The sequence below is a fragment of the Arachis ipaensis genome, chromosome B10 (assembly GCF_059453495.1).
Source record: "Arachis ipaensis isolate K30076 ecotype BB chromosome B10, ASM5945349v1, whole genome shotgun sequence".
NCBI classification, from domain to species: domain Eukaryota; kingdom Viridiplantae; phylum Streptophyta; class Magnoliopsida; order Fabales; family Fabaceae; genus Arachis; species Arachis ipaensis.
In genome coordinates, this window is record NC_142435.1 from 149,671,040 (window position 1) to 149,696,728 (window position 25,689).

Consider the following 25,689-nt stretch of genomic DNA (forward strand, 5'->3'; position numbering starts at 1 on the left):
TTTAAAAATGAATGAAATCAAGAAAATGCTAACTTTCACTTTTTTTTAATAGAAATTAGCAAATTTTACTTTTGGTTGGATATAATTATCTTTTTTACACTTTTTCTTTATAAACTTAAATGAGGATAACTATTTTAGTAATTTAATACTTATAAACAAAGTTCTTATAAAAAAAATTTTAAAAGCATTAAGTACAAACTTCATAATTGCTCGCTCTAAAATAGCTATGTAAATTTTTTGGGCATTTTGCCCGATTGATAAACCTTTTTTGTAATGCATTTGAACAATAACTTGAAATTTTTCAACTATGAGTAATCTAGGTCATTTATTAGCAAAACCCCACAAATAAATGAAAGAATGTATATTAATATAAGAAAATATAATTTATTAAGGAAAGAAAAACTAAGCATGATCAACAAAATTGAATAAATAATATGGGGAGATTCGTCTATAAATAAAAATTGAACTGTGATAATATTTAGAGAATGAATTCTTTTAATTTTTTTTCTCAATTAAAAATGTTAAGTATAATCTCTAATTTTTTAATATTTTTTTCATGTTTTTTCTTAATTCAACCTATATTATGATAAGAAATCGCACTTTACATTCTCAAATAAAAAAAAAATTGAGAAGATCTAATGTAGTAGCATTCATCCCTTAGAAGATAAAAGTTAGCATTGCCCTCAATTAAATTCCCAATTTTAAATAGCACATATATTGAGAACATAATTGAAAAATTATTAAAAAAGAATTACAATACAATAGTTATAACCGTTATGAAAAAGAATAAAAATAAATAAATAATTAGATAGAATCTACATAATTGAATATTTCTTTTTCTCTAAATAAGATCAGATACCCATAAAGTCTTCATACAGCACAATTGCATATTTTTCTTATTTGCAACAATACAATAAAAAGGAAAAAAGGAAGTCAGGACTGGTCAGTCAAATAGAAGCAAAAATCTGCTGAATGAACAAACTGATTCAACTCCTCAAAGTTCCACTGCTACTTTCTTTTTTTTTTTTTTTCATTATTTATGTATTTGTTTATTTATTTTTTTGGGAAGTACTCATAAGTAACTGGAATACTACTTGCATGTAAGTGCCATAAAACATCATTATCATACTCTTTTCTTCCTTTATTTTCAATGTGACAATGCTCTTAGCACTTAGCAATTGGCATGCATATTATATATATAACCTAACTGTAAACTTAAGGCAGGGAAAAAACTCAAAAGTGGTTGTTGAAAAAAATAGTTGATGTTAGATTTGCTTCTTTTCTCGTGTCTGCGTATCCACCAGCAATATTGTCAAGAAGGCTTCATGGGCAATAGATCTGCTATTGATTCTGCTCCATACATCTTAACCAGTTCAGCCTGTTCCTCAACCAAATCACACACTTTCTGTTAGTATTGTTTCCTTGATATAAAAAGCTCTTTGCCTTCACGTTTAAGCATTTAGACATCATGAAAAACGGAGCAAAAAACCATCATGAGAACAAATTCAGTCATGCAACAAACAGTTCCATGTTTCCACAAGTACTAATATAATTGATAACATGGAGTACCAATTTTACCAATAGTTTATTCACCTACGTTGCAAACTTTGTAGCGAGAATATAACATATGGCTTATTGTATAGAATGAATCTAATTGCTTCAGTAGAATGAAAGTAATATGACTAAGATATTTAAATTAAGCACCTGGATAGAATCGTTTTCATTGCTGAGATCCATACATTCCTCTGAAAGCCTTATAAGCATGTGTGTGAGTGAGGAATTTTCATCCTTTAAATTGTCCATGTTTCCACGTAGCTCTTCGCATTCTTTCTGCCAAATACAAACGTTTAAAACATCATATGGAAGACTGATTAAAAAATCACTACATACAATAGTATATGAATACAAAGCTAGCAAAAATAGGCAAAAAAAATATATATATATGACAAGAAAGAGAAGCACGAGAAAATTTACTACTTCCACTGTAATAGTATAAGAATGAATCAATAATTCAATTTTAACCTTTTATTTAAACAGTGCTTAATTCTTAAAAGCAAAACATTTCATATTTAATTGACCATGCTTGCTGCCTAGCAAGTCATTTTACTGGTATATATAGTATACCTGTTTTCTTAACCTTGATCTCTTGGCTGATTCGCGATTAGATAATCTTTTTCTTTCTTTCCTGATTTCATCATTTTCCTGTAAAAGAAATAAAACAAGATGCACTTGGTAAGAAACAATAAGCCTGGTCACATGGGTAATAATATTGAGGATACCTTGGGCAAGGATTTACTTTCAAAAGTTTACAAAGGATAACCTAGTTTTCAATGCAGCACAGATCTCTAGGTAGAAGACTAATAACAAAATGCTAGTAGCATTTTATATGAAAGGCTCTTAATTGACAGGAACAGAATATGGAAAGCAGAAAGAACAAGTACAAAATTACACATATGAAAACCTTAGAGAATTTGAAGATATAACTTCTTTAATGCTCACTTGAAATGAAACAAGAAAACAATATAAGAGCAATGACATAAAATGAATCTCATAGATTTAATGTAGTACAGGACAGATAGTGTAAATATAGTAGTATCTAGGATCGTAAACTGGGCCATACAACTGACTGAGGAATGGAATGGCCACAGCTCACACAGTTCCAAATCCATGCTAGTTACTGATGATGTACTTGTCAAAAGTCAGTATGTAATAATTTAAAAATAAATGTCAACAATCATGCTAGGTGTACACTAAAATCAGCTACTAAAGTCAACCACCAGAGTAGAATATAGATTGGAATATAAAATATACATTAAAAATGAGTTAAACTATATTTGTATTGTACACAAATACATAGTGGCTGATTTTAGTATACAAATAGCATTTTTGAAATGCCAAACACCGAGTAGTTCATCATCCTCATAAATTTTACCGAGCATTATTGGCCGAGTATCTAGTCATATGATTACCAAGGTTAGCGTTTACGACAGTAAAGTGCAGCTTAAAACATATATCTCATGCTTAAAACTCAATTTAGATTATAGCAAGCATGAGATATATGTTTTAAGCCGTACTTTACCATCATAAACGCTAACCTTGATAAACAACCATGTATCAAAGGAATTTACAAGATAGGTCTAAAATTGAAAAGCGGAAAACCAGCATTATCATTTCTTTCTTTTGGTTGGCTTTTCCGTCTATCTCGAATTGAAATCTAAAGTTGATTGGTGGCATTGCATATTATAAATTTTGTGATTAAGAGATAACCACTTCAACAAGGCCTTTTCGGTACACCATAGGCATGCTAATTCACAAAGAATATTACTCAGTATCTCCGTTAATAACTAGATTGTGTTCTTTGTTTTGTTTAATAAATTAATCAAACAGGACATGTAACTCCCAAACCCTTTTAAAATGAATTTTACCAGTTTTGCAAGTTTAGCAACACTGGCAGAAGCATTCAGACCAGCCATTGTATCCTTGTGTTGTTTTCTTGAATTTACTGCATATGGGAAAATGCAAGATCATTAGTCAAATTAACTACACTAAATTCTAGTTACTTTAAGTGCATCTTGTCTTCAAAATACAGTAGATAATAAAACATGAATTTTCATCCCTTTTCAGAACTAAATCACGGCTTTAAAGCATACCATTTTCAGACACCACATTGCATTTCTGCTTTGGTGAAGGGAAATCCTGCAACAGAAAACAATCAGTTAACCTTAAGTATTAATAGTAAAAAGTATTACATTATTCAATTGTACACGTATTAAAGGGCCAGAAAATATAAAAACTCAATTTATCCACATACATGTTTACTGTCATGGCCTTCATCTGAAGGTTCTTTGCCTCCACTTGCTCCACTCATGTCATGGTTTGGAGTTGAGCAACTGATCTTAATTTCTTTTGCTTCCTTAGTGATTGAGCTTTTAGATTGTAAGCTTCCATTACATTTTTTAATTGAATCCTCGTTATTTGCACCAAACATCCTTTGTATTTTTTCAGAAAAAACTGATGCAGCATCCTGATCAAAATGCGAAGCACTTGTATCATACATACGCAGTTCTACTTGTACAAACTCGTATAACTATAATTTTTTTTTATGGTTAACAAGAGCTCAAATTGAGCATGGTAGTCCAAAGCTTCCTCAAGGAAGAACCAACACAAAACAAACAGAACAAACAAAATACCCCAGTACCTTCACCAAAAACAAATCTAAGCTAAAAAACTTAAATACCCTCAAAGCAACACCATAACTTAGCAGACTATCCAAATACTATCCTGTCATACATGAAGTACCATATTAGCATAGTCCAACACCTAATTCCCGATCCTTTGCACCTCCTGCATCATCTCATGTTAAAGTACTTTTCTAAACTTGAACTCCATGCATTGCCAATATTATGTCTGCCTTCTGCACTTAAATATCATCTGCATTTCTAAAACTATATCACAGTCCAGCATCCATTTTCTCACCGGTAAACAAAAACTTCAAATAGTCAACATCTTATCAGATAGATTGCTCTAGGAGAACGAATTATTCATGAACTATTAACCAGTACAATATGAAAATATGCTTAAATCCCTAGAAAAATAAATTACAAAATAGTTCAAATAGATTAAGGATTACCCCAGCAGGCCCAACTACTGGGACAGCACTTGGTTGTTGCTGCTGATTTGGAATCACTCCAGCTATAGCAGAATTATTAGAAATCCTCATGGACTCGTGCAAAAAATTATATTGAGTGATGGTTGACTGCACCAAACAACATAGAATTATAAATTGAAGCACATGATTTCTTGCTTAGTCATAGTCAAACAGAGAGCAACCTAGTACAAGAAGCATTAACACTACTATATCATTACCTGTTTCGGCCAAATGAATTGGCCAAAGTAAGGACCATAATGCGGGTTTAAGAAGGGAATTGGAGTAGAACCAGCATTATGATATGCCTATTTATAAGAGGCATAAATTATTAGTTATTTTCTCTGTTTGAGTAAAACTAGCAATAGCTTACATTGTCTAAAAACCAGAAAATCATTCAAACCTGCATAGAACTAGTCCAATGTGGCTGCAAAGACCTGTTTACAGTTTCCTATTAAGGGAATTAAAAAAAATAGAGAGAGAAAAAAAAAGTGAGTTATGAACAGACTGCAGATAGAAAAACCTAGCTGAGATGCTAAACAGAATGTTTTACTGACATCTTTAGGCTCCATAAATTTCAAAGATGCACCAAGTTTATCGGATTCTTCTGTTCCCATCTACCTCCAGAAACTTGTGAACTCTATCTTCCTAAATAAATAAATAAATAAATAATTCAAGAAAATGAAAATCCAGTAACAGCCTTAGAAGTTAGAAGCACACGAATCAATCAATTGACTAAACCCAGCCACATTAGCGTTACTCGTTAATGGTTGTTTAATTTTGAACAGATTCAAACGCTCAAGGAACAATGACATTAAATAATTGCACAATGAAAAATAAAAATTAACTTAAATTTGCAACTTATTAGTAAAAAATTACCAATCAGCTTCTCTTTCTCCCTCAATTTTTTCTTTCTTGTGTTTTCCGAGTAAAGCCAATAACCCGAATCAAACCATTCATATGAGTGAAATCAATGAGATTAGCTGAAAAGATTTCATGACAGAAAAAAAAATTCAAAATAGAGCATCCTAATTAATGCCGATGGATTAACCAAATCAAACAATTAACACCAAATAAGACGTCGCTAATGTTTCCAAAAAAGAAAAAGAAAATGCGAAACAAAAACTCAAATCATCTAATTTGAATGGCTACTAAGGCATTAAACGGAAAGCGGAAACAAAAAGAAAGGTTTTTAAAAAAGATTAACCAGTGAATAGAAATTGAGAAGTGAAGAAAAGCTTCAAAAATTTACCAGAACTGAAAAGTGGAGAGAGAGAGAGAGAGAGAGAGAGAGAGGTGTGGCGCGAAAGGGTAATGCAAGGATAAATCTAAACTCTAAAATAGAGTATTCGTCACGATTTTATTTTAATTTTCATTTAAATCTTTTCATAGAAAATAGATTTGATTTTAATATACATTTTTTATTGAATTTATTGGCACTAACAATGGTAAGATTATCTCCTGTTATTATCACTCAATTAATTAAGGGTATATTTGAAAAAGTTCTGCAATTAGATTTGTTTTATCAATCTTTATTTATATTTGTATTTGTATATATTTTTTTTTTACCAAACATAGGAAACTCGAACTCGCAACCTCTTAATTGAGTATGGAGAGAGTATGTCATTTGAGCTATTACTCGTTGGCTTGTATTTGTATACTTTAGCTTAAAAAATTCAAAATAATTTATTTCGTTTGTGTTGTATGAAAAACTTTGTATTTATACAATTTTTTTTATATTAGCTTAACAATGATATTCTTTTGAATTGTGGATCGTTTTAAATTTAAATATAAAATATTTTAATTTAAAAATTTAATTTTCTAGAAATAGGATTTAAGACAAACGTATAAAAATTCGATCCTTTAATTTTTGAAATCGAACATTTGAATTTCTATTTAAAAAAATTTAAAATTATCCTCCACGGTAAAGCCATTCCTTGACTTTTCCTAACTTATTTTCTCCATGTTACTAATTCCTACACTTAAATTTGTAATGGACCTCGGCAAGTAGCGAAGGGAGCTCCCCCATAACCTTGTCCAGAAGTGCATATGACCTGGATCGATTCAAAAATTTGGTCAGTACTCAAATATTTTGGGATTAATTTAATATAATTTTATTAGGTCTAGAGTAAGTGTCTCAAACAAAATTTGGATCTTTTAAATTTCAAATTTATATAAGGTAAAATATGATCTATTATTCTTAAATAATTTTTTTTTATATTTATTCTTAATCCCATCTATAAAATAAATAGTGAGAAATTATATTTTATTTTCTAAAGTAAAATTCAAACTTTAGAGAATTCAAATCTGTCTCAAAAAGAGACTCTGGTTGAAATGAATTAGACTTTACTTGGCCTATATATATTTTAGGTTTAATTACTCTGTTGATCCTTATAGTTTCGCAAAATTTTCAATTAGGTCCCTATATTTTTTTTTCTTTTAATTGAGTCCTTCACCATTTTTTTAATTGGGTCCTTACACTTTTTTTTCTTTTTATTTAGGCCCATGTACCAATTCTTTTTTTTTTAGTTGTGTCCCTATAAAATTAAGCCAATTACTACTAAAATGGACTTGATTGAAAAAAAAATTTAGTGCAAGGACCTAATTAAAAAAAAAAAGTATAAGGACCTAATTGAAAATTTTACGAAACTATAGGGACCAATAGAATAATTAAACCTATATTTTAAAAAGACTAAAAAATATATATGTTTTAAATTAATTATGATATTATGTTATATTAATTATAAATTTATTATTTTATTTTTAATCACATTTGTTGAATTATGAAATATATCAAAGAAGCATGAACTTAAAATTTATAACAGTTTTAAATTTAAATATGGATGTCAACTTTTCAATAATAAGCATATTTTTTCTTCTTTATAAATAAATGTATCATAATTTTTTGACATAAAATTTATCAAAATTCAGATTTTATTGAGTTCTAGTGTAACTCAAAAGTAATATAATTTCATCAAAATTTGGTTTGAATAAAAATCTCAAAAATAGATTCAATCATTATTTAAAACTGAATCTAAATTTAGACGAATTCGATTTTATCCGACTTCATGTGCAACACTAACCATGCCTAGGAGGGTGAATTGAGAATCAAACCCAAATAGTGCAGCTAAGGCTTTGATCCAGCGGCATAATTAGATGTCTCACAAAGAACTACATAAGGGTTCGGATCTGGCATAAGTTCAGGAAGTAGAATATAAAATTCATAGAATTAGTGATGTACGTGAGTGAGTGTTTATGTGTTGGCTACTTGGCTGTTATGTCAGACCAAAGGGGAAAAAAAAAAGAAAAAGACAAATAGATAAAAAAAAATTATTGAAAAAATAAAGGAAAACGAACTATGTTAGTTATTAGTTATTTCAAAGTGAAGGGGCTTCGCACTTGATTAGGCATCTCCACATCCTTTGCTTGTTGGAGTCATCTGTAACGTTGCTTCAGGCTGGATGCATTTAATATAAGTTTAGAATTTGGAGTTTAAATTTTTTGATGCGTTATTTAATTTAAATTTATAATTTAAATTTCAAGTTTCTCGTGTGTAATACTTTTATTCTGATCATTCTTGATAATTGCACCAAGTCCCGTACAGTTATCTTGTTAAAAATTTGTTTAATTTGTATTGGTCTTTACTTATTCTGAGTTTGGTCTTATACACTTAGTATTTAAGCATATATAAGCATAAATAAAATTATATCAATTTTCATTAAATAAAATTTTTATGTGAGCCAATGAATATACTCGAACGAAGGGGATTTATTCTTTCTTAATCGATAGTTGATAGTTTAATAAGTTTTTTGAATATGAATAAACTTTAAAATTTTATATGTGTATAGTATAGGAAAAATTTTAAGTGTATCAAGAACATCGGTGTTCTAATTATTTTAACCGTTGATTTTAATTAATATATATTATATATATATATTTTATAATTCAGATCAACGGTTAAAACAACTATAATACCAGTATTCTCAGTACACTTGAAACTCTTCATATAGTATAACTACAAGTTCAGTCTTCTCACTCATTGTTAGTTCCATGTGATGAAACTTATTTAAAATAATAAAAAAAAAAGTATAAACTAACCAAATAGTCGCAAACAAAATCGCTGAAACAAAGTATAGACAAAACTATCAAAATTAAGTGTAGATAAAATTATTAAAATGAAACGCAGATAGAATTATCGAAGGAGCATAGATAGAACTGCTAGAGAAGTACAAATAAAATTATCAGAGGAATAAAGATAAAATTGTCGAAAAGAAACAGAAACATAACTACTAGAATAATAATGAATTGTAAAAAAAAAAACTACCAAGAAGATGACAAACTGTCAAAAAGATAGCGAATTATCAAAAAACTGCCATTAGATGACAGACTGTAGAAAAAATGACGTACTGTAGAAAAAGTGACAAACTGCTAGAAAGTATGGTCCAAATAGAATGGTTGAAAAGTAATTGATTTTTTCATGAAAATTGTAAATATACCAAAAAAAAGTGAAATCAAGAACAGAGTAAAAATTGTAAAAATAGAGAGCAAAATCGAAAAAATAACACCAAAAAATTTTAGTAGAGATCCTACAAATGATGACACATTAACTGCCACATCATTTGCCAAATTAGCATTGCGATGACACATGGCAACATAATATAAGTTGAGGATACCATGTCAGCATGCTAATTACGAATAAGCCCTAGTCAACGCAAGGTCAATGGCGAAGAATGTCAGACAGAGACGTGAGTCAGAACCGTGTTAAATATGGCTATATGTTGGACTAATGAGTGGAAGATTTGGACCGTTGATATGGAAGCAGATCTAACGGTAGAGCTGATATAAAACTAACACTGTTAATCTGACCCATTAATCAGATGATCTAAAATAAATATGGAAATAGATGGAGAGCGACGGAGCAACCAACTTCTGGAGGAGCATGGATGCGAGTGGAAGAATAGTGGTTTTGGGTGTTTTGTATTCGGGATGGATAGACGAACACAAGGGTGTGAGTGGTAACGAGTGAAGACGCTGAAAATTTGATAAACAAAATGGGTGAAAATATTGCAGAAGGTGATAAAGGTGGTGGTTGACACGCAACAACACTTCAAGTAATGCATGTCAGCACATCCAGCAGCAACAGCAAATGGTGGAGTTGAATTCTGTCATTTCAAAACGCAAAACAAAGATAATAGTGAAATCGCTGACTCAATTCGGTGCTAGAACCGTCACAAAAGAGGCAAAAAATATAGCTAGGATAACCAAAATAGAAAAAGATTGAGTAGCGGATATTGGTGATACATGGAGGCGTGTCTGAAGGTATATCATGGAAAAATTTAATCTATGAAATCTGAAATATTGTGAAGAATTAAAATATGTGGTTTATGACAAAAAAAATATTGTTGAAGAATGATTGAAAAATGAGAGAAAAATACTGCAATAGGAAAAAAAAAAGATTTTGGTCATAAATAAAAAAAACTCAAAAAATTCATAAAAAATATCATGATTCTCGTATCATGTTAGAATTAAGAGAGAAAACTAAAAAAATAAATTTATTCAAGTGTGTTGATAATAAAACAATACAAAACTATTTATAAATACATATCTAACTACTATTGTAAGTAAATCTATCCCTATCAACTACCTTCTTAACAACCCTAATAATACTCTAATGATTTTTATAGTTTCAAATATGTACTTCACAACTCACAAGTTAATTTGAAATAACGAAAAAAGAAAAATATAAATTAAACTAAAGAAACCAAAAGAGAATGATGCATCTCAATGCTAAAGTGTGAAATAACAACATTCTTTGGTTTTATATTAAATTGCATTTGGTTGTTAATTAGCATACGAAGTATTATTCCTTTTTTTTTTCCTTTAATGAAAATCTGAACTCTTTTAAGTATCTGAAATAGCTGGAGTTCATAGGATTCCCTGAACCATCTCCAGATACATGGAAGAACAATATAATGTATTATATTATTCAAAGGACGATTACATATATAATATACTAATCACATTCCAGCTGTTTCATCATCAACGTGTGGAATCCTTATTTTTTTTTACAACTTGTGTATCCCAAAAACACAAAAAGGAAAACGAAGAGAAAAAAGAAACTAAGAAAAGGATTATGTTTTTTTTGGTGACAAAGAAAAGGATTAAAATGTGTAAATATTGCATAATATGATACAGGATAAATAATATTTTTTGTTCCTAAAGTTTAACAAAAGTTTTAAAGTTATTCTTAAGTTTTATTTTATTTCAATTTTGTTCTAAAAAAATTTAATTTGCATCAAATATATTTTTGATGGCTAATTTTTTAAAAAATTTAAAATCAATATAACAATAATGCATGAAAATTATACTTGATTTGCTTGTGTTAAAGGTAGTTCTTATGAAATTATTGTTGAATTGATCTTAAATTTTTTTAAAAATTAATCGTCAGTGTATATTTGATGCAAATTGAAAATTTTTAGAACAAAATTAAAACAAAATAAAATGTAAAAATATTTTTAAAATTTTTGTCAAACTTCACTAAAAAGTATATTTTATCCCATGATATATTTGGAGGAAAAGAAATATATTAGATAAAAAGATAAAATAAACTCGATAGATACCATGGGATATAGTACTTTTTCTTTTAATTTTTATTGACCAAATAAAAATTATTTTGCAATAGCTAGTGATTATATTTTAATATTTTTCTTTTTAAAGTATGCTCAAATTAGAGTAAGGATTTTGACTTGAGAATTTAAGGTCTTATACTCTTTTACATTAAGTATCAATTGGAAAAAAAAAACAAATGCTTAGTATATAATTTATAAAACCTAGTAACTAAGTATTACACTAAATATTACTATTAGTATGTATTAGTTAGTGAGAATTGCTTAATCAAAATAAATTAAGAAAAAAAAAAGACCAGATTTCGATAAAGCAAAAAATCCAGAAAGAGATAGAGTGAGTCATCATTCAACGCAATATGATATTCAGTCAATGTCAATTTGTCAAATCCGGACAGAATTTCTTTCGGGTTTTTACTTTTACTTTTAGTTGCAAAAAATCTTGGTTTTTTTTTTTTTTCTCAGTGACTAATAATCTTGGGGATGTTAACTTTTTTTTAAAGAAAAATTGCCAATATTATTTAATTAGGGTTTTTTATATATGGAGAAGATCGAAAAAAAATGTAGGAAAATATTATATAATTATAGATCATTATCTATTTTTTCATAACCAAAATTGAAGTAGATTAAACACTAATCATTTCTTAGGTCAAAGTATGTCTCTTTAGTCTTTACTCTTTAAAGATTTACACAAATTCTTACAAAAATACTTACAAATAATTATCCATTACAATGATTATTTACCATAATTTATCTCAATGTATATAAGTATAACTTTTACTAAAACAAACCTTACATTATAAAAAAATAAAAATAAAATCTTAAAGCTAATATAAAGAACTACTTTTGAACCCCAAAAAAATAAAAATAAAAAGAGGAAAAGCAGTGTATTTGCACATAGGAAAGTTGTTTAAATGGGCTTATATATTTATTGATACCAGATTACTAGTGCATGAAAATTTAATTTGAAATTTGACAAAAGTTTTAAAAATATTCCTAAGTTTTATTTTATTTCAATTTTATTCCAAAAATTTTCGATTTGTATTAAATATACCATCAACGGCTAAATTTTCAAAAAATTTAAGACCAATCTAAAATAATGCATGAAAATTATGCTTGATTTTCTTGTATTTAGGGTTGTTCTTATGATATTGTTGTTGAATTGGTCTTAAATTTTTTGAAAAATTAGCCGTTAGAGGTATATTTAATGCAAATCGAAAATTTTTGGGACAAAATTAAAACAAAATAAAACTTAGGAGTATTTTTAAAACTTTTGTCAAACTTTAAGGATAAAAAATATACTTTACCCTATTTAAAATTAAATATTGAGTAAAGTAATAAATAAATTTTTAAAAATTTATACTTTGGACGTATTAATTTAAAAAAAATATCAATAAAGTTTTACAGAATAACAAATACGAACACACTACTTTAAAAATAGTTCTATAATTAAAATAAAAAATCTTAATTTAAACTAAATTGTAATATTTTTTTCTTTAAGAACTAATCAGTCAAAAATAAGTTTATTTGTTATTATTTTACTCTAAAATATTTTACAAATAATTTTTTATGCAGAATATATTATAAACAAAATAAATATAAAATATGTGAAATTAATGAAATTATGATTGAAATGGTGATTGGTCACAAAAGAAGACAAAGCAGCTGCTTGTGTCTGCACTCTGCACTCTTACTAGTTATTACACAAAAAAAAAAAAAAAAGATATCTTTCTTTCTCTCTCTTTCTCTTTGTTCAATCACTTGAAGCCTCTTACTCTAATAATGTGTGTTTGTGTTGTGCTTTGTGTCAGAAACACACTGTGAGTTTCAGAAACACATTGTTGTGTTCCTTCCTCCAATGCCTTCTCTTCTTCACTCTTTACCACTTACAATGCCTCTCCACAACTTTCTTCACTTCACTCTCTCTTCTTCAACTACAGGTTTCTTAATCTTATGTTAATCTCTCTTGCATTTCTTCTTCTTTTGCTCCTATGCTTTCTAATCTGATCTATACTCTTCAACTTTTATTTTTCTTATTTTTTTCAACTATTTTAGCTCAGATATGAGTTAGATCTTAATTACTGTTAATAAAATCTTACATGCTCTAAATTTTGCTTAGTTTGAAGGTTGCAAATTAAGATGTTACAAGTTCTTGTGTTTACTAGTTAGATTTTTGGTTTTACATTTTGAAAGGAAAAAGGAAAATTAGAATTTTTTTCAATAAAAAATAGTTGTTGAATCTGGTGTGTTTTTTTAAAATAATGTTCAAAAAATAAAAAACATCACAATCATTCCTTGTCTTTTGGAAAAAAGCTGATGCTATTAGTATTAATCCAAATTCAGGTTATTAGTTACTTACACCTTTTGAAACAATCTTTGAATTTTATTTCCCCCTTCTTCTTGTTCTTATTTTTCTTAAGATTCCAGATGTGACATCATTACTCTTACTGAAACAATCTTTGAAGGCATAGATGGTTCAAAATAAAATAAAAGTGAAGTATACTATACTATGAAAGAATCCAATGTTAATGTCTTGAATTATTTTTTGTGGGCACTGCATAAGCATATGCTATGCTTCAGATACTGCCTTTTTATTTGGCCCAAGTAGGGTCATATATACTAACAAAGTGATAATATAACCAAAAGATCTTCACTATTTGTGTCTGTTTGAAAAAGATATAACAAAAAATCTTCACTATCATAGAAAACTTAAAGCCCCTTGTGCGGTCTCTTGCTTAAATTCTAGTGATTAGTCTCAAATCCATGGTTAAAATTCCACAGATTTTGAACTATGTATATTTGTTGTGTATGAAGTTTGAACATAAACTACTAAACATCCTTGTCTTATCAGAGTACATAGCTGATATTATTGCGAATTATGTGGAGATAATACTCAATTTGGTCACTGAACTTACACGCGAGTCTCAATTTAGTCCCTGAGGTTTCAATTGCCTCTATTTAGTCCCCGAAGTTTATAAACGTGCCTCATATTAGTCCATGAGACCAATTTTAGTATAAAAACATCACCTTAAAACTTGTAAAATGATGCAGTTTTGGTTTTGACATTTAAATAGCTCAAAAACGACATCGTATTACTTATTTTGTTAGGTAAAAATTTAATAAACACCATTTAGGATGTTGTTTTTAGGTTATTTGAGTGTCAAAACCAAAACGACATCATTTTACAAAGTTTAGCGTGACATCTGGCTGTCACGACAGTGTTCCGTTAACGTTTGTACGTTGAAAATTGTTTCAAGGACTAACATGAGTTATGTTCACAAAGTTTGGGGACTAAATAGAGACAATTGAAACTCCAGAGACTAAATTGAGACTCGCGTGTAAGTTCAGGGACCAAATTGAGTATTATCTCAATTATGTGGCTTGCAACATAGGTTAAAAGTTACTAAATATAGAACAATCCTTCAACTAGATATTCTGACAATGATATTTTAATCATTGATGTAAGAAGTAGAAAGTATCATGAGTTGAAGAACATGGATCTAGGTTGATGAAAGTATCATTTGAACTACCTAGGTTACATGATAACTTAGTACTTAAATGTTCTGTCCTTGGTCTTAAATGTATATGCTGATATGCAGGTAGGTAATATAGTTATTAACAGGCTCCGGGTACCATCAGTAAAATGAAATCAGGATTTAAGAGTAGCTGGCATTCTGTGGTCCGTCTTCGAATCAAAGACAAATCAGCCACCCCATTTTGCATATTCTCTAAAGTGAAATCAGCTGGAAGCATTATTCCTGGGAAAGCACCTGTTTATCTCAATGTATATGATTTGACAACAGTAAATGGCTATATGTATTGGGCAGGCCTTGGAATTTTCCACTCTGCTGTAGAAGGTAAGCTTTTACAACTTACTTCCCTTTTTGTTTCCATGATTATTGTCTGAGACAGAGTTGTTCTGTTCTTGCCTTGGCAGTTTATGGAATTGAATATGCATTTGGAGCTCATGACTATCCAACAAGTGGTGTCTTTGAGGTTGAACCAAGGCAGTGTCCTGGCTTTAAGTTTAGGAAGTCTATATACATGGGAACTACTAGCTTGGATCCTCTCCAGATTCGAGACTTCATGGAGCGACAATCTGCGAATTACAACGGCGATACATATCACTTGATTGTCAAGAACTGCAACCATTTCTGTGAGGATATTTGTTACAAGCTGACTGGCAATTCTATCCCAAAATGGGTCAATAGACTTGCAAGAATAGGTACATGAAATTTTCTTCAAAAACCATATTTTTTTATGAACTAATTTGCACTCCACAGTCCACTCCATCCTAAAATCTTAGCCAAGGAACTGAGTTACTTGATGATAATTTTCCAGCCTCTATAGCAAGCAAGATTACTACATGTGTTTAACTGACTTAACATGTGTTTCTTGTAGGTTCCTGTTGCAATTGCATACTTCCAGAATCCCTTAAAATAACTACAGTTGAGCATGATCCAAATTTTGAAGGGTGTGATAATGAAAAGAGGAGGCTAAGAACAGCATTCAGTTGCTTGTCATCAATCTCAATGCCACAGAGGGAAGTATCAATGTCTTCATTATTTATGCACTCTCATTATAAAGGTTGCCTACCACCTTGGGAGTTAAAGAGATCCAAAAAGGGATCACCAAAGCAAAAATGATAACTATTCTTCTTCTGTAGAGTATCTATTGTGTTTCTGGTTAACTGAAATCTTATCATCATCATCATCATATAATTCAGCAACTCTAGAAGTGCAAAATTTTCTGTCCATAGTCATCATTTTGAATATCTTAGCTTAAGGATTTGGCAGTTTTCATTATTTCTTTTCTTTGTTTATTTGTTTTGGGTTGTAATATTTTCCTGATTGTGAATTCATGTCAAATGTATAATGTATTATTATTGATGTGCTAGAAGCAGAGCTTCTCTCAACTAAGATACTTCATTTCCTTCATATCCAGATCCAGCTGCTTCTTTTTTGATGAGAAGTAACTCAAAACTCAAAGTCAAAGTCAAAGATAACGTCAACTTTAACAAAAAAAATCAATAAACTAATCTGTATTATTATTATTATTTAAAAATAACTAAAGTGGATCTTTCTAGAGTTAGTTTGTATTTTTTAAAATTTAAAAATCTAATGTACTTTATATATTAACTAATTTTTAAATTTAACAATTAAATTTATATCTTTTATAGTATTTTTAAATTTTAAAAATTATTTTACTAAACGTAATTATTGCTACTTTTAGGGTTTATTTTGTTGGATATGAGAAGTATATGTGTTTTGTGCATTATTATGGAAAATGTGGGTGTTAAACATGAACGTGGGAACAATTTTTTCTGAAACAGGATTTGTAAAAAAAATTAAGTTTACTAATCGGACAGTCTGATTAGTGTGGAAGAGAAAATTTAAATTTTGGTGAAGGTAATCAAACTCTCCAATTTGTATACTCAAAAATCGAACGGTCCGATTTTTACTCTTGACACCACACTTGCGTAAAGCATTTATACACTCAATAGCTGCTTCCTACACCATTTCTCCTCCCACGTCTAAATTAAAAAGTGTGCCAAAACTACCTTTGCAATTGCATTTTGAGGGCATGCATGCACATGGCGGCTCAACACCCAAGAGCGGCGCTCCTCTTGTGTGAAGTGGTGATGGAGATCCTCTCTTGGATTCCTGCAAAGCCTGTCACGCGCCTCAAGCTTGTGTGCAAGTCATGGAACTCCATCATCTCCCACCCTCACTTCGTCAAACTTCACCTTCACCGATCACCCAAAAACGCCATCCTCCTCTTTACGCGAACACCAGCGCTCCCCCTCGGCGAAGAAGAAAAACTGGACTTAGTGTTGAGTACCGTTGAATCTTTCATCCAAAATCCATCAACCTCTCTTGATGCTCAAGAGAATCGCCACTCTCTACATGTAGATGACTGGGTTTCGGGTTCATGCAACGGGTTGGTTTGTGTGGTCCGTATGCTTTGCGACCACAACAACGGTGTTTGCGATATCTGGTTTCGTTTATGGAACCCTCTCACAGGGTTTGTTTCAGAGAACTCGCCGTGCTTACGTGTCAATGTGTATCATTCTTCTGGGTTTGGGTATGATGAGTCAAGTGACAGTTACAAGGTAGTGACTCTCATTCGGGATTCTTCTGCGCAAGTTTATAGCTTCCGTGGCCGTTCTTGGAAGACGATCAACAGTCTCCCTGCTTTTCTGCTTTTCGCTGAAGATATTAATGGCCACTTCATCGGTGGCACTCTTAATTGGCTAGTTCTCCGTAACCCGCATGGACCTGGTTATGATTGGGCTGATGTTACACTTGATATGTTCATGATTGTTTCTTTTGACCTGAAATCGGATACACATAAACAGATTCTGCTTCCAAAGGGTATCGATGAGGTCCCCGGTCAAACGCCAATTCTGGGAGTTTCGGGAAATAGCCTGTATCTTCTTCATAATTACAAGGACACTCATTTTATTGCATGGCAAATGAAGGAGTTTGGAGATGAAAATTCTTGGACTCAATTGCTAAAGATTAGTTTTCACCATCTCGGTGTTGAAATGCTATCATTTCCGGAGTTTATATTTGAGAATGGAAATATCTTCATGATGAGAGGCAGGCATCGTTTTGAGGAAGTTTTTTATGACCGAAGAGATAATAGTGTTAAACGCGTTAACATCAACAATCTTGACTTCGATGCATTTGATTATGTTGAGAGCTTGGTTCAGCCTTGTTAAAATTCGGTTCCTATTCAAAGTTTTGCTCCTGCAGCTTTTTGTTATGTTATTTTAATAAATCCTTATATTTCATGTAGGTCTAGCAAAGTTCAGGTCATTGTGATTATTTTGGTGTTTTCTTACTTTGGTTACTTTTTGTTGTTGGATCTAAATTTGTAGACGGATCACTTTTATTTTGGCTGCAAACTTTATATATACAAATGCATAAAATTCTAGCATTCTTATCGTGACTACTTGTTGCATAAGTTTATTAATTTTTGATAATTGTTGGATGAAGTTTACAGACAAATTGAATTTTTCATTAGTAAGAATCTAGAACATGATTTTCATGATTTTACGTTGTCTAATAGGATGGTAACTATGTATATTCTAAGAGTCCTGCTAGGATAGCAGCTTAAGATGATTTTGGGGTTCACTAAGGATTGAACTCTTGACCTTTCGGATCTAGAGCTCTAATATCATGTCATGATACTACTCATCCCAAAAGTTTACACTGATGAGAAAAGGTAACACTAATGGTTATATCTTTAATACTCCATAAACCTCCATTGTACGCATTGTACAAATATTCCATTGGCTCCCCGTACTTTTCCATATTTCTAAATTTTATTGCTGTAAAATAGTTAATACGAAGAAAAGATGATGAAATATTGATTAATGAGAGAATTGTTTGCCACTGAAAAAGTTAGATGTACTTAAGATCCTAAAATGATGTTGTAGAGGGATGGTTGGGAGGGGAGGGGTATCATAACAAAATGAGGGAGCTGCTTTTAGTGTTCTATTGCTGTTTTGTCAACAAAATTATCAAGTCCAAGAATTACATATCACATTAGCACCTAAAAATTTGTTTCAATGCACTAGAAAATTTACTGTTAAAAGTCACAATTGACATTGAACTGTAAAATGATAAGTTTGATGCTATCATTATTTGCTGACATTGCTGCACTGCTAATACTAAATTGTCCCCTGTTGCATTCACTAGAAACCTCAGCTCATGAATTAACCATTTGAGTTGTCAAATGTTTCTTATAGCTATCTTACATTCCCAATTTGATACGAATAGCAACTGCACAATGCAGCCACTGCCATGTTTAGTTTGCTTAATATAAAAGCCAGGTACTGTAACTATTATGTACGCCATTTTGACAACTCAATCTATGCTTTGTAAGATCAAATTGTAGACTTGTAACCAATTTTTGGCATCACTTATGCAAACAAAATATGATTTTGAATACCAATTTTAAACTCTTAAACCATTATGTCTTTTTTAAAAATCTTTCTCTCTCTCTCTTTGATTTATTTATTATTATAAGTTGTTGATAGCTTAATAGTTTTTTTTATTAATCATGCCTTCTTGTTCTAACATTTTTGTGCAAGGTCGGTGAGTTGTTTTCTCTTTGAAACAAGTCATGGAAATATTTTCTCTACTAAAATTGACCTGGCCAAAAAATAAAAAATGACTCCGAACCTAATTATTATAAATATAAAAAAATAAAGAAAAACTTTCTTATATATTTGTTTGAATTAACAAAATAACCAAATTCCTATAAAATCAGTATGCATTTCTTTAAAAAATTTAATAAAATAGCTTTTGATTAAATTAATCTTGAGCTCTTTTTTCAACTATATACAAAAATCAAATTCCAAAATCCATTTTTTCACAAAAATAATAAAACAAACATATCCTATATTAATAGGAAGTCACTCACACAAAGTCACAAATACATTTAAAACATCTTTTTTAAAAAATATATTTTTTAGTAATTAAAATTTAGCACATATAATCGATTAAATCGTATTATTTATATTTAAATTAGACCGAACAAATCAATTTAACTAAAAATTCGGTAAATCAAATTTGAATTGATCTAAATTAATATTTTTTTTATAAAATATGACTACAATATTCTTATTATAAAAAATAATTAAAATACTTATATATATATTAATTTTGAGAATTCTACATCCTAAATATTCTTTTCTGTCTATGTCATTATAGGATTAGTATTTAGAGTTTTAAAAATTAATATATAAAATAAGAATATTTTAATTATTTTTTATAATAAGAGTATTATAGTCATTTTTTATAAAAAAATATTAATATAGATCGATTCAAGGTTTGGTTTATCAGTTTTTCGGTCAAACCAACTTGTTTGGTCTAATTCTTAAAAAAAATATTACAATTTAATTGATTATAATTTTAATAATTAAAAAATATTTTATAAAAAAAAAATATTTTAAACGTCTTATACGGGTGGCTCTCATATTAGAATAAGAAGGTTAATTTTTTTTGGTTATTTTATAACTTTTTTTACTATAGAAAAATGCAAAATGTATGTTTAAAAAAGTTGACGGTGCACGGTGCACCTTAATGGGCATAGTGCATAGTAGAGAAGCCAGTGTCTTGTCTTGTACTCTTTATTCTTCCCAAGTTAGAAAGCCTCCTTTTGAATCGAGTTGAGTTTTCAGTTTTCACCGTCACGGCGTCACTCGATGCAGCTCTGCGCGTAATTATATTCTAACTCATAAGTTATAACGCTGCATTTTCCTTCCCGCGTTCTTTTCATTTTTCTCTTCTTCTCTTTCTTTCTTTCTTAAGCGTGCAAGCCATTTCTTTTTTCATTCTCAACTCTCAACACTCTTCCATTCCTTTTCCCCTCTCTCTCTCTCTCTCTCTCTCTCTCTCTCTCTCTCTCTCTCTCTCTCTCTCTCTCTCTCTCTCTCGTAGTCACTATCTTCTTGGATTTCTTCGTCTTCTTCTTCGGTTTCTGTTATAAGGTTTGAACTTCTCAAACATCTTTTCTCCTATGCTTGACTTCCAATTCTTCATCAATTTCGTTATTATTTATTATTATATAGTGCGATTTTTTATGTATGCTAATCCATGAAAGTAGGATTTTATTGGATAGATCCTAGATTAGATTACTTAGCTTGGTGTAGTGACAAATTAGGTTTCTGGATTTGAAATTGAAAAAACTAGATTATATCGGGATTGAAGCAATGGGGATCCATTTGAGCAAGAACACCACTGAAGCATCATCTTCTGCTGGCATCAACTTCAATTCCAATGTAGCCACTGAATTGAGCTCTTATGAGGCTGCTTGCAAAATTGACTCTGATATGCAGTCCTTTGACGCCGCACTTCAAACTCGCACGAATGAAGCCATCAATACTATTGCTCTTGGCGTGGAACTCCGCTCCCTTTCGTTCGAATCGCTCAAGCAAGTTACCAAATGCCTCTTGGATATGAATCAGGATGTTGTAAAGATGATCTTGAATTGCAAGAGAGATATTTGGAAGGACAAAGAGCTATTTGATCTTGTTGAGGAGTACTTTGATAACAGTTTGAAGACATTGGATTTCTACAATGCGCTGGAGAAGTGCCTGAAGCGCGCCTCGGATAACCAATTGCTTATCCTTGTTGCCTTCCAACTGTTTGATGAGGAAACTGAGGTTGGGAGCAGCCGGTTCGTGAGGACACTGCAGGGGCTGAAGAATTTCAAGGCTGCTGGTGATCCTTTTACTGAGGAATTCTTCCAAATTTACCAGTCTGTGTATAACCAGCAGATACTTATGCTTGAGAAGTTGCGGCTGAGAACGAATAAGATTGATAAGAAGCTGAAATACATACATACTTGGAGGAAGGTGTCAAGTGTTATATTTGTGGTAACTGTTGCTGCTGTATTGATATGCTCTGTTGTGGCAGCAGCCGTTGCCTCGCCTCATGTTGCAGCCGCTCTGGCTGCTGCTACTGCGATCCCAATTGGCTCAATGGGGAGGTGGATTGACTCTCTGTTGAAGAAATATGAAGATGCACTTAAAGGGGAAAAGGGGGTAGGTATCTCGGCACAAGTTGGCACTTATGTTGCTATAAAGGATTTGGAGAATATCCGGGTTCTCATCGATAGGCTGGAAGTTGAGATTGAATCTCTGATGCAGAATGTTGATTTTGCCATCGAGCAAGAAGCTGTGAAGGTTGCAATAGAGGAGATCAAGAGGAAGTTGGGAGTATTTATGAAGAATGTTGAAGATTTAGGAGTCCAAGCCGATTCGTGTAGTCGTGACATTATGAGGGCAAGGACAGTGGTTCTACAAAAAATTATAATGCTTCCTCACAGCTGAAGTCCTCCTTCTGCATTGGCAACAAGTAACTCTTAATTTGTTGAGGAATTGATGTGTTCCTTATTTATATTTATGAAATTTCATTGATTTTCTATTAGCATAGGTCCATGAAAACTTGGGGGTATATGTTTGTAGAGGAGTTTCAGTCATTTGACATGTGTAGACAGCTAAAATATCTTTGTTTGCAGACCAAAAAGGAGGAATGTATGTAATTGATTCATTCGTGTCTGAATATCATTTGTTTGTTGATGAACTAATTCTTTTTAGTTTTACATACAAAGTAAAAAAGAATGACCTTTTCTACAAGTTTGGTGCAAGAAATTCTCAGCTATGATGGAATTGCATGGACTCTTCAGTTAGTTCAAGGGAACCTCCCCCATTACATTCTAACATATTTTAATTGTTCATAATTATGAAGGGAAACATAACGTGTTCTATGCTGTCTGTCACATTTTCGAGGAATAAATTTAAGGGTCGTTGTTACTCATGGAAGATGCGAATCATTGTGATAAGAAAAATTAAAAGGATAAAGTCAAAAGCAACTTAATAAATGCAAAGATTCCTCATTATCACTTAATAATTTGGGTTAAGGACGATTTTCCTATATTATTTTGGCATTGACTATTTTTTTTTTTTTTTTTATATGAGACTCGAACCCACAACTTTTTAATTGAGTATGGAGAGACTGCCATTTGAGCTATTACTCATTGGCATTAAAAATTTGGAAAGATAGGAGACTCGAACCCGCAACCTCTTAATTTACGCATTGACTATTGAACTCTTCAAAAAAATGCATATTCATAATAGTGACATATGATCACAAAATCCTTAATAATATTAAGTTTGTGTTTAGATTGATGTTAAAAAACGGTGTGCGATGAATAGGGAATATATGAGAATTTAGTCAACACAAGCAACAAAGAATAAAAGAATAAGCTAAGGAACAACAATTATTCATTATACTTTATACATATCCATTAATAGCCTTTATTTTTGCCAATGTAAACAACATAAAGATTTTTATTTAATCTGAACATGCATTGTTGAACTGAAATCAAACTTCAAATAGTGTTTTTAGATTGTATGGACCTGTAGAAGTTTGATTTCCACTCCACATAATCTGAGAAAAAATCTTATTAACACTTTCAGTAGGATGAACCGAATCAAAGAACACATAATCACTTGGATTCTTACACAAATCATAATCTTTGGATGCTCTTTTACCCCCACAAGTGTAATCACCATTGTAAAGGCCACTCCCACAGCATGCCACACCACTTTCTTTAAAGCCTTCACAAAATTTTAGAGGCATAAAAATTAGATCATATAGGATATCAAATATTCATTTGCTATAGCAATACATTAATTTATGAAAAATATTACTCTCTTTGTTCTTAAATAACATTTTATTTTCCACTCATAATTGTTAATTTAAGAAATGTTGATATTTTTCTTTTTCTCTCTCAATTATACCTCTATTCAATATATAACATGATTGGTTCACACACAAATAACACAAATTTACTTACCATATTTTGAAGGGTGGTTTATTACATCAAAAACCCAATTATAGTAATCAAAGTATGAATATTTAAATCCTCTGAGCTGTGTCTTTAACTTTTGAAGTTCCACAGAAAGGACATTGTTATGCATTTTGGCTAATGATGAAGCTTCTTCCACGCATGAACCCTTGGTTCCATTTAGCCTTATCTTCAGTGCTAGAACGCAACCAAAAGGTGGCTGGTTAAGAATCCCCACTTTCCTTCCTCCTACTTTATGGATTCCCTATTAAATATATGTGTTACATATATTAGATACATTAATTAATTAAGAAATTGTTACTAAATAAATGGTATAATTACTTACTTTTATTACGTTTGAAATATTGCCTACTACCATGCCTACATATTTCTCATATGAGGATGCACTTGTAGAATTTTTTGACAAGGGGACTAAATAGTCATTGCTTCCAATGTTAATAAGGTAAACAGCTTTGGCTAGCAGGGTTTTAGCTTCTGTATCTCCAAGTTTCTTCTTCAATACTTTGCTGACTTTTTGAAAATAACTTAATTGACTTTTTAGATCTATCACCTATAAGTGGAACAAAATAATATGAATAACAAAAAAAAAATGTTATACAAACAAAAAATTAATCACTAAATCAGCTATTATGTATTTTTGCATAATAATTCATTCTCAATATGTATATTATATTTTATGAAAATTTTTTATATGGAAGGCTAATTTAGTAATTGATTTTTGTGTACACGTAATAAAAATCTAGCTATGACTTGATATATTTTAAGCTGATAATAACTTTATAGCATGCTTGTAGAAGATTATATAAAAAATGAAATAAAAGTTGACCTTACTTATTTTGATGATTTAATATTTTCAGAACTATTGAAAATTTTTAGATGACTAATCTTATTTCATATTTTGAAAATTAAATTAAACGAGAAAAGAAGTGATCATGTAAATTAAACAACTAAAGACTTGGCCTTTAATTTCCACATTCAAATCCTTTGATTTTCTTTGTTTGCTCTTATCCTAATAACTTGCAAAGTCAAATAAAAGTGATATCATCCATACTTTTTCCTAAATAAATATTTCCAAAATCATTTAATAGAGAGACAGAGAATATGGCACAACATTTAAATCAAGTTCTTTTCTTAGTTTCAAAGTATCTAGCAAAATAATTAATAATAATTCTCAAACAAACCAGTCCTTGATAGGTTTCAACCAAAGCTCCAGCTCCTGCTGATGCAAAATTGATTCCATCACTGTATTTTTTATTACCAGGAAATAGATATGGTTGGATCAATGGCAACTTAGCATACTCAGCTGCAACAAAAATTATATTAAAATCAAAATTAATGTTTGATTTTCTTATAAATTCTTATATCACTTCTAAGCTTTCTGTAAGTAAAAAAACATAAGATGAGAAAATACCACATTCAACTCAAAATCTTAAAATGTCAAATTAATGAATCTCTCATCTTATAAACTCCTCACTCTTCCTTACTTTTTTTGATGTGGGACTAATTTCACCACTTCTCACACTTGCAAGTTGCAACATTAACACTTTCATTCACTAATTTAAAATCGATAAAAATTTGATTAGAAAAATTTTCTAAGCTGTAAAAGGTTAAAAGATGAAGATTAAATACTTACCAATAAAATCTGGAAGCACACGTCCATCAGAAAATCTACCTGAAGGGTAGTTGAAGAAGGTTTCACCATAAGGTGGATAATTTGACTGAAAATCAGCAGTGGTATTTATGTAATTGTTGTTTCCAGCATCAAATAATGAATCTCCAAACACAAATAGTGCAGCATGTTGTTTTCTTACGAGGCACATATCATCATCTCCATTGCCGAGGCACAAAGTTGGATCAAGGATGATGATATTGCTAGCAACAAAGAAAACTAAGAAGCAGAAATAATTGAATTTTAGACTTGCCATTTTGTTTATAGGTTTTGCTTCAATTTTCATGTCAATTTGATTTGCTTATATATGCATGAGTCAATGGTACAATGACAAGGAAAAGTTGAAGAATAACAATGTACATCTA

General features: G+C 30.6%; 5 protein-coding genes across 8 annotated transcripts; 3 read left to right on the forward strand and 2 right to left on the reverse strand.

The window, feature by feature from the left end:
• Nucleotides 1-816: 816 nt before the first annotated feature.
• LOC107621849 (G-box-binding factor 1-like) lies at nucleotides 817-5,996 on the reverse strand. Of its 4 annotated transcripts, none has more exons than XM_021113951.2 (12): nucleotides 5,898-5,957; nucleotides 5,525-5,628; nucleotides 5,203-5,293; nucleotides 5,049-5,096; nucleotides 4,867-4,953; nucleotides 4,631-4,756; nucleotides 3,812-4,024; nucleotides 3,651-3,696; nucleotides 3,426-3,502; nucleotides 2,125-2,202; nucleotides 1,705-1,830; nucleotides 817-1,378 (listed from the first exon to the last, which is right to left on the reverse strand). In XM_021113951.2, exons 3-12 carry the CDS (start codon nucleotides 5,260-5,262, stop codon nucleotides 1,313-1,315), a joined length of 927 nt encoding a protein of 308 aa, XP_020969610.1. In that variant the 5' UTR covers nucleotides 5,263-5,293; nucleotides 5,525-5,628; nucleotides 5,898-5,957; the 3' UTR covers nucleotides 817-1,312. The 4 variants fall into 4 exon arrangements, with proteins under 4 accessions (XP_020969610.1, XP_020969607.1, XP_088356940.1 ...); XM_021113948.2 differs by having other exon boundaries at nucleotides 817-1,443; XM_088500814.1 differs by lacking the exon at nucleotides 5,525-5,628 and having other exon boundaries at nucleotides 5,898-5,996.
• A 6,935-nt stretch (nucleotides 5,997-12,931) lies between these two features.
• Nucleotides 12,932-16,164, forward strand: LOC107624218 (deSI-like protein At4g17486). The gene is made up of 4 exons (XM_016326700.2): nucleotides 12,932-13,208; nucleotides 14,868-15,125; nucleotides 15,206-15,493; nucleotides 15,670-16,164. Exons 2-4 carry the CDS (start codon nucleotides 14,912-14,914, stop codon nucleotides 15,912-15,914), a joined length of 747 nt encoding a protein of 248 aa, XP_016182186.1. The 5' UTR covers nucleotides 12,932-13,208; nucleotides 14,868-14,911; the 3' UTR covers nucleotides 15,915-16,164.
• Nucleotides 16,165-16,855: 691 nt separating this feature from the next.
• Nucleotides 16,856-17,992, forward strand: LOC107621179 (F-box/kelch-repeat protein At3g23880-like). Its single transcript, XM_016323214.2, has one exon. It carries the CDS (start codon nucleotides 16,856-16,858, stop codon nucleotides 17,990-17,992), a length of 1,137 nt encoding a protein of 378 aa, XP_016178700.2.
• Nucleotides 17,993-20,477: 2,485 nt separating this feature from the next.
• On the forward strand, nucleotides 20,478-22,417 carry LOC107622601 (UPF0496 protein At4g34320). The gene is made up of 2 exons (XM_088487129.1): nucleotides 20,478-20,770; nucleotides 20,973-22,417. Exon 2 carries the CDS (start codon nucleotides 20,993-20,995, stop codon nucleotides 22,112-22,114), a length of 1,122 nt encoding a protein of 373 aa, XP_088343255.1. The 5' UTR covers nucleotides 20,478-20,770; nucleotides 20,973-20,992; the 3' UTR covers nucleotides 22,115-22,417.
• Nucleotides 22,418-23,038: 621 nt separating this feature from the next.
• LOC107622600 (GDSL esterase/lipase 1) lies at nucleotides 23,039-25,637 on the reverse strand. The gene is made up of 5 exons (XM_016324559.3): nucleotides 25,289-25,637; nucleotides 24,837-24,958; nucleotides 23,981-24,205; nucleotides 23,644-23,899; nucleotides 23,039-23,404 (listed from the first exon to the last, which is right to left on the reverse strand). Exons 1-5 carry the CDS (start codon nucleotides 25,608-25,610, stop codon nucleotides 23,169-23,171), a joined length of 1,161 nt encoding a protein of 386 aa, XP_016180045.2. The 5' UTR covers nucleotides 25,611-25,637; the 3' UTR covers nucleotides 23,039-23,168.
• Nucleotides 25,638-25,689: the final 52 nt, after the last annotated feature.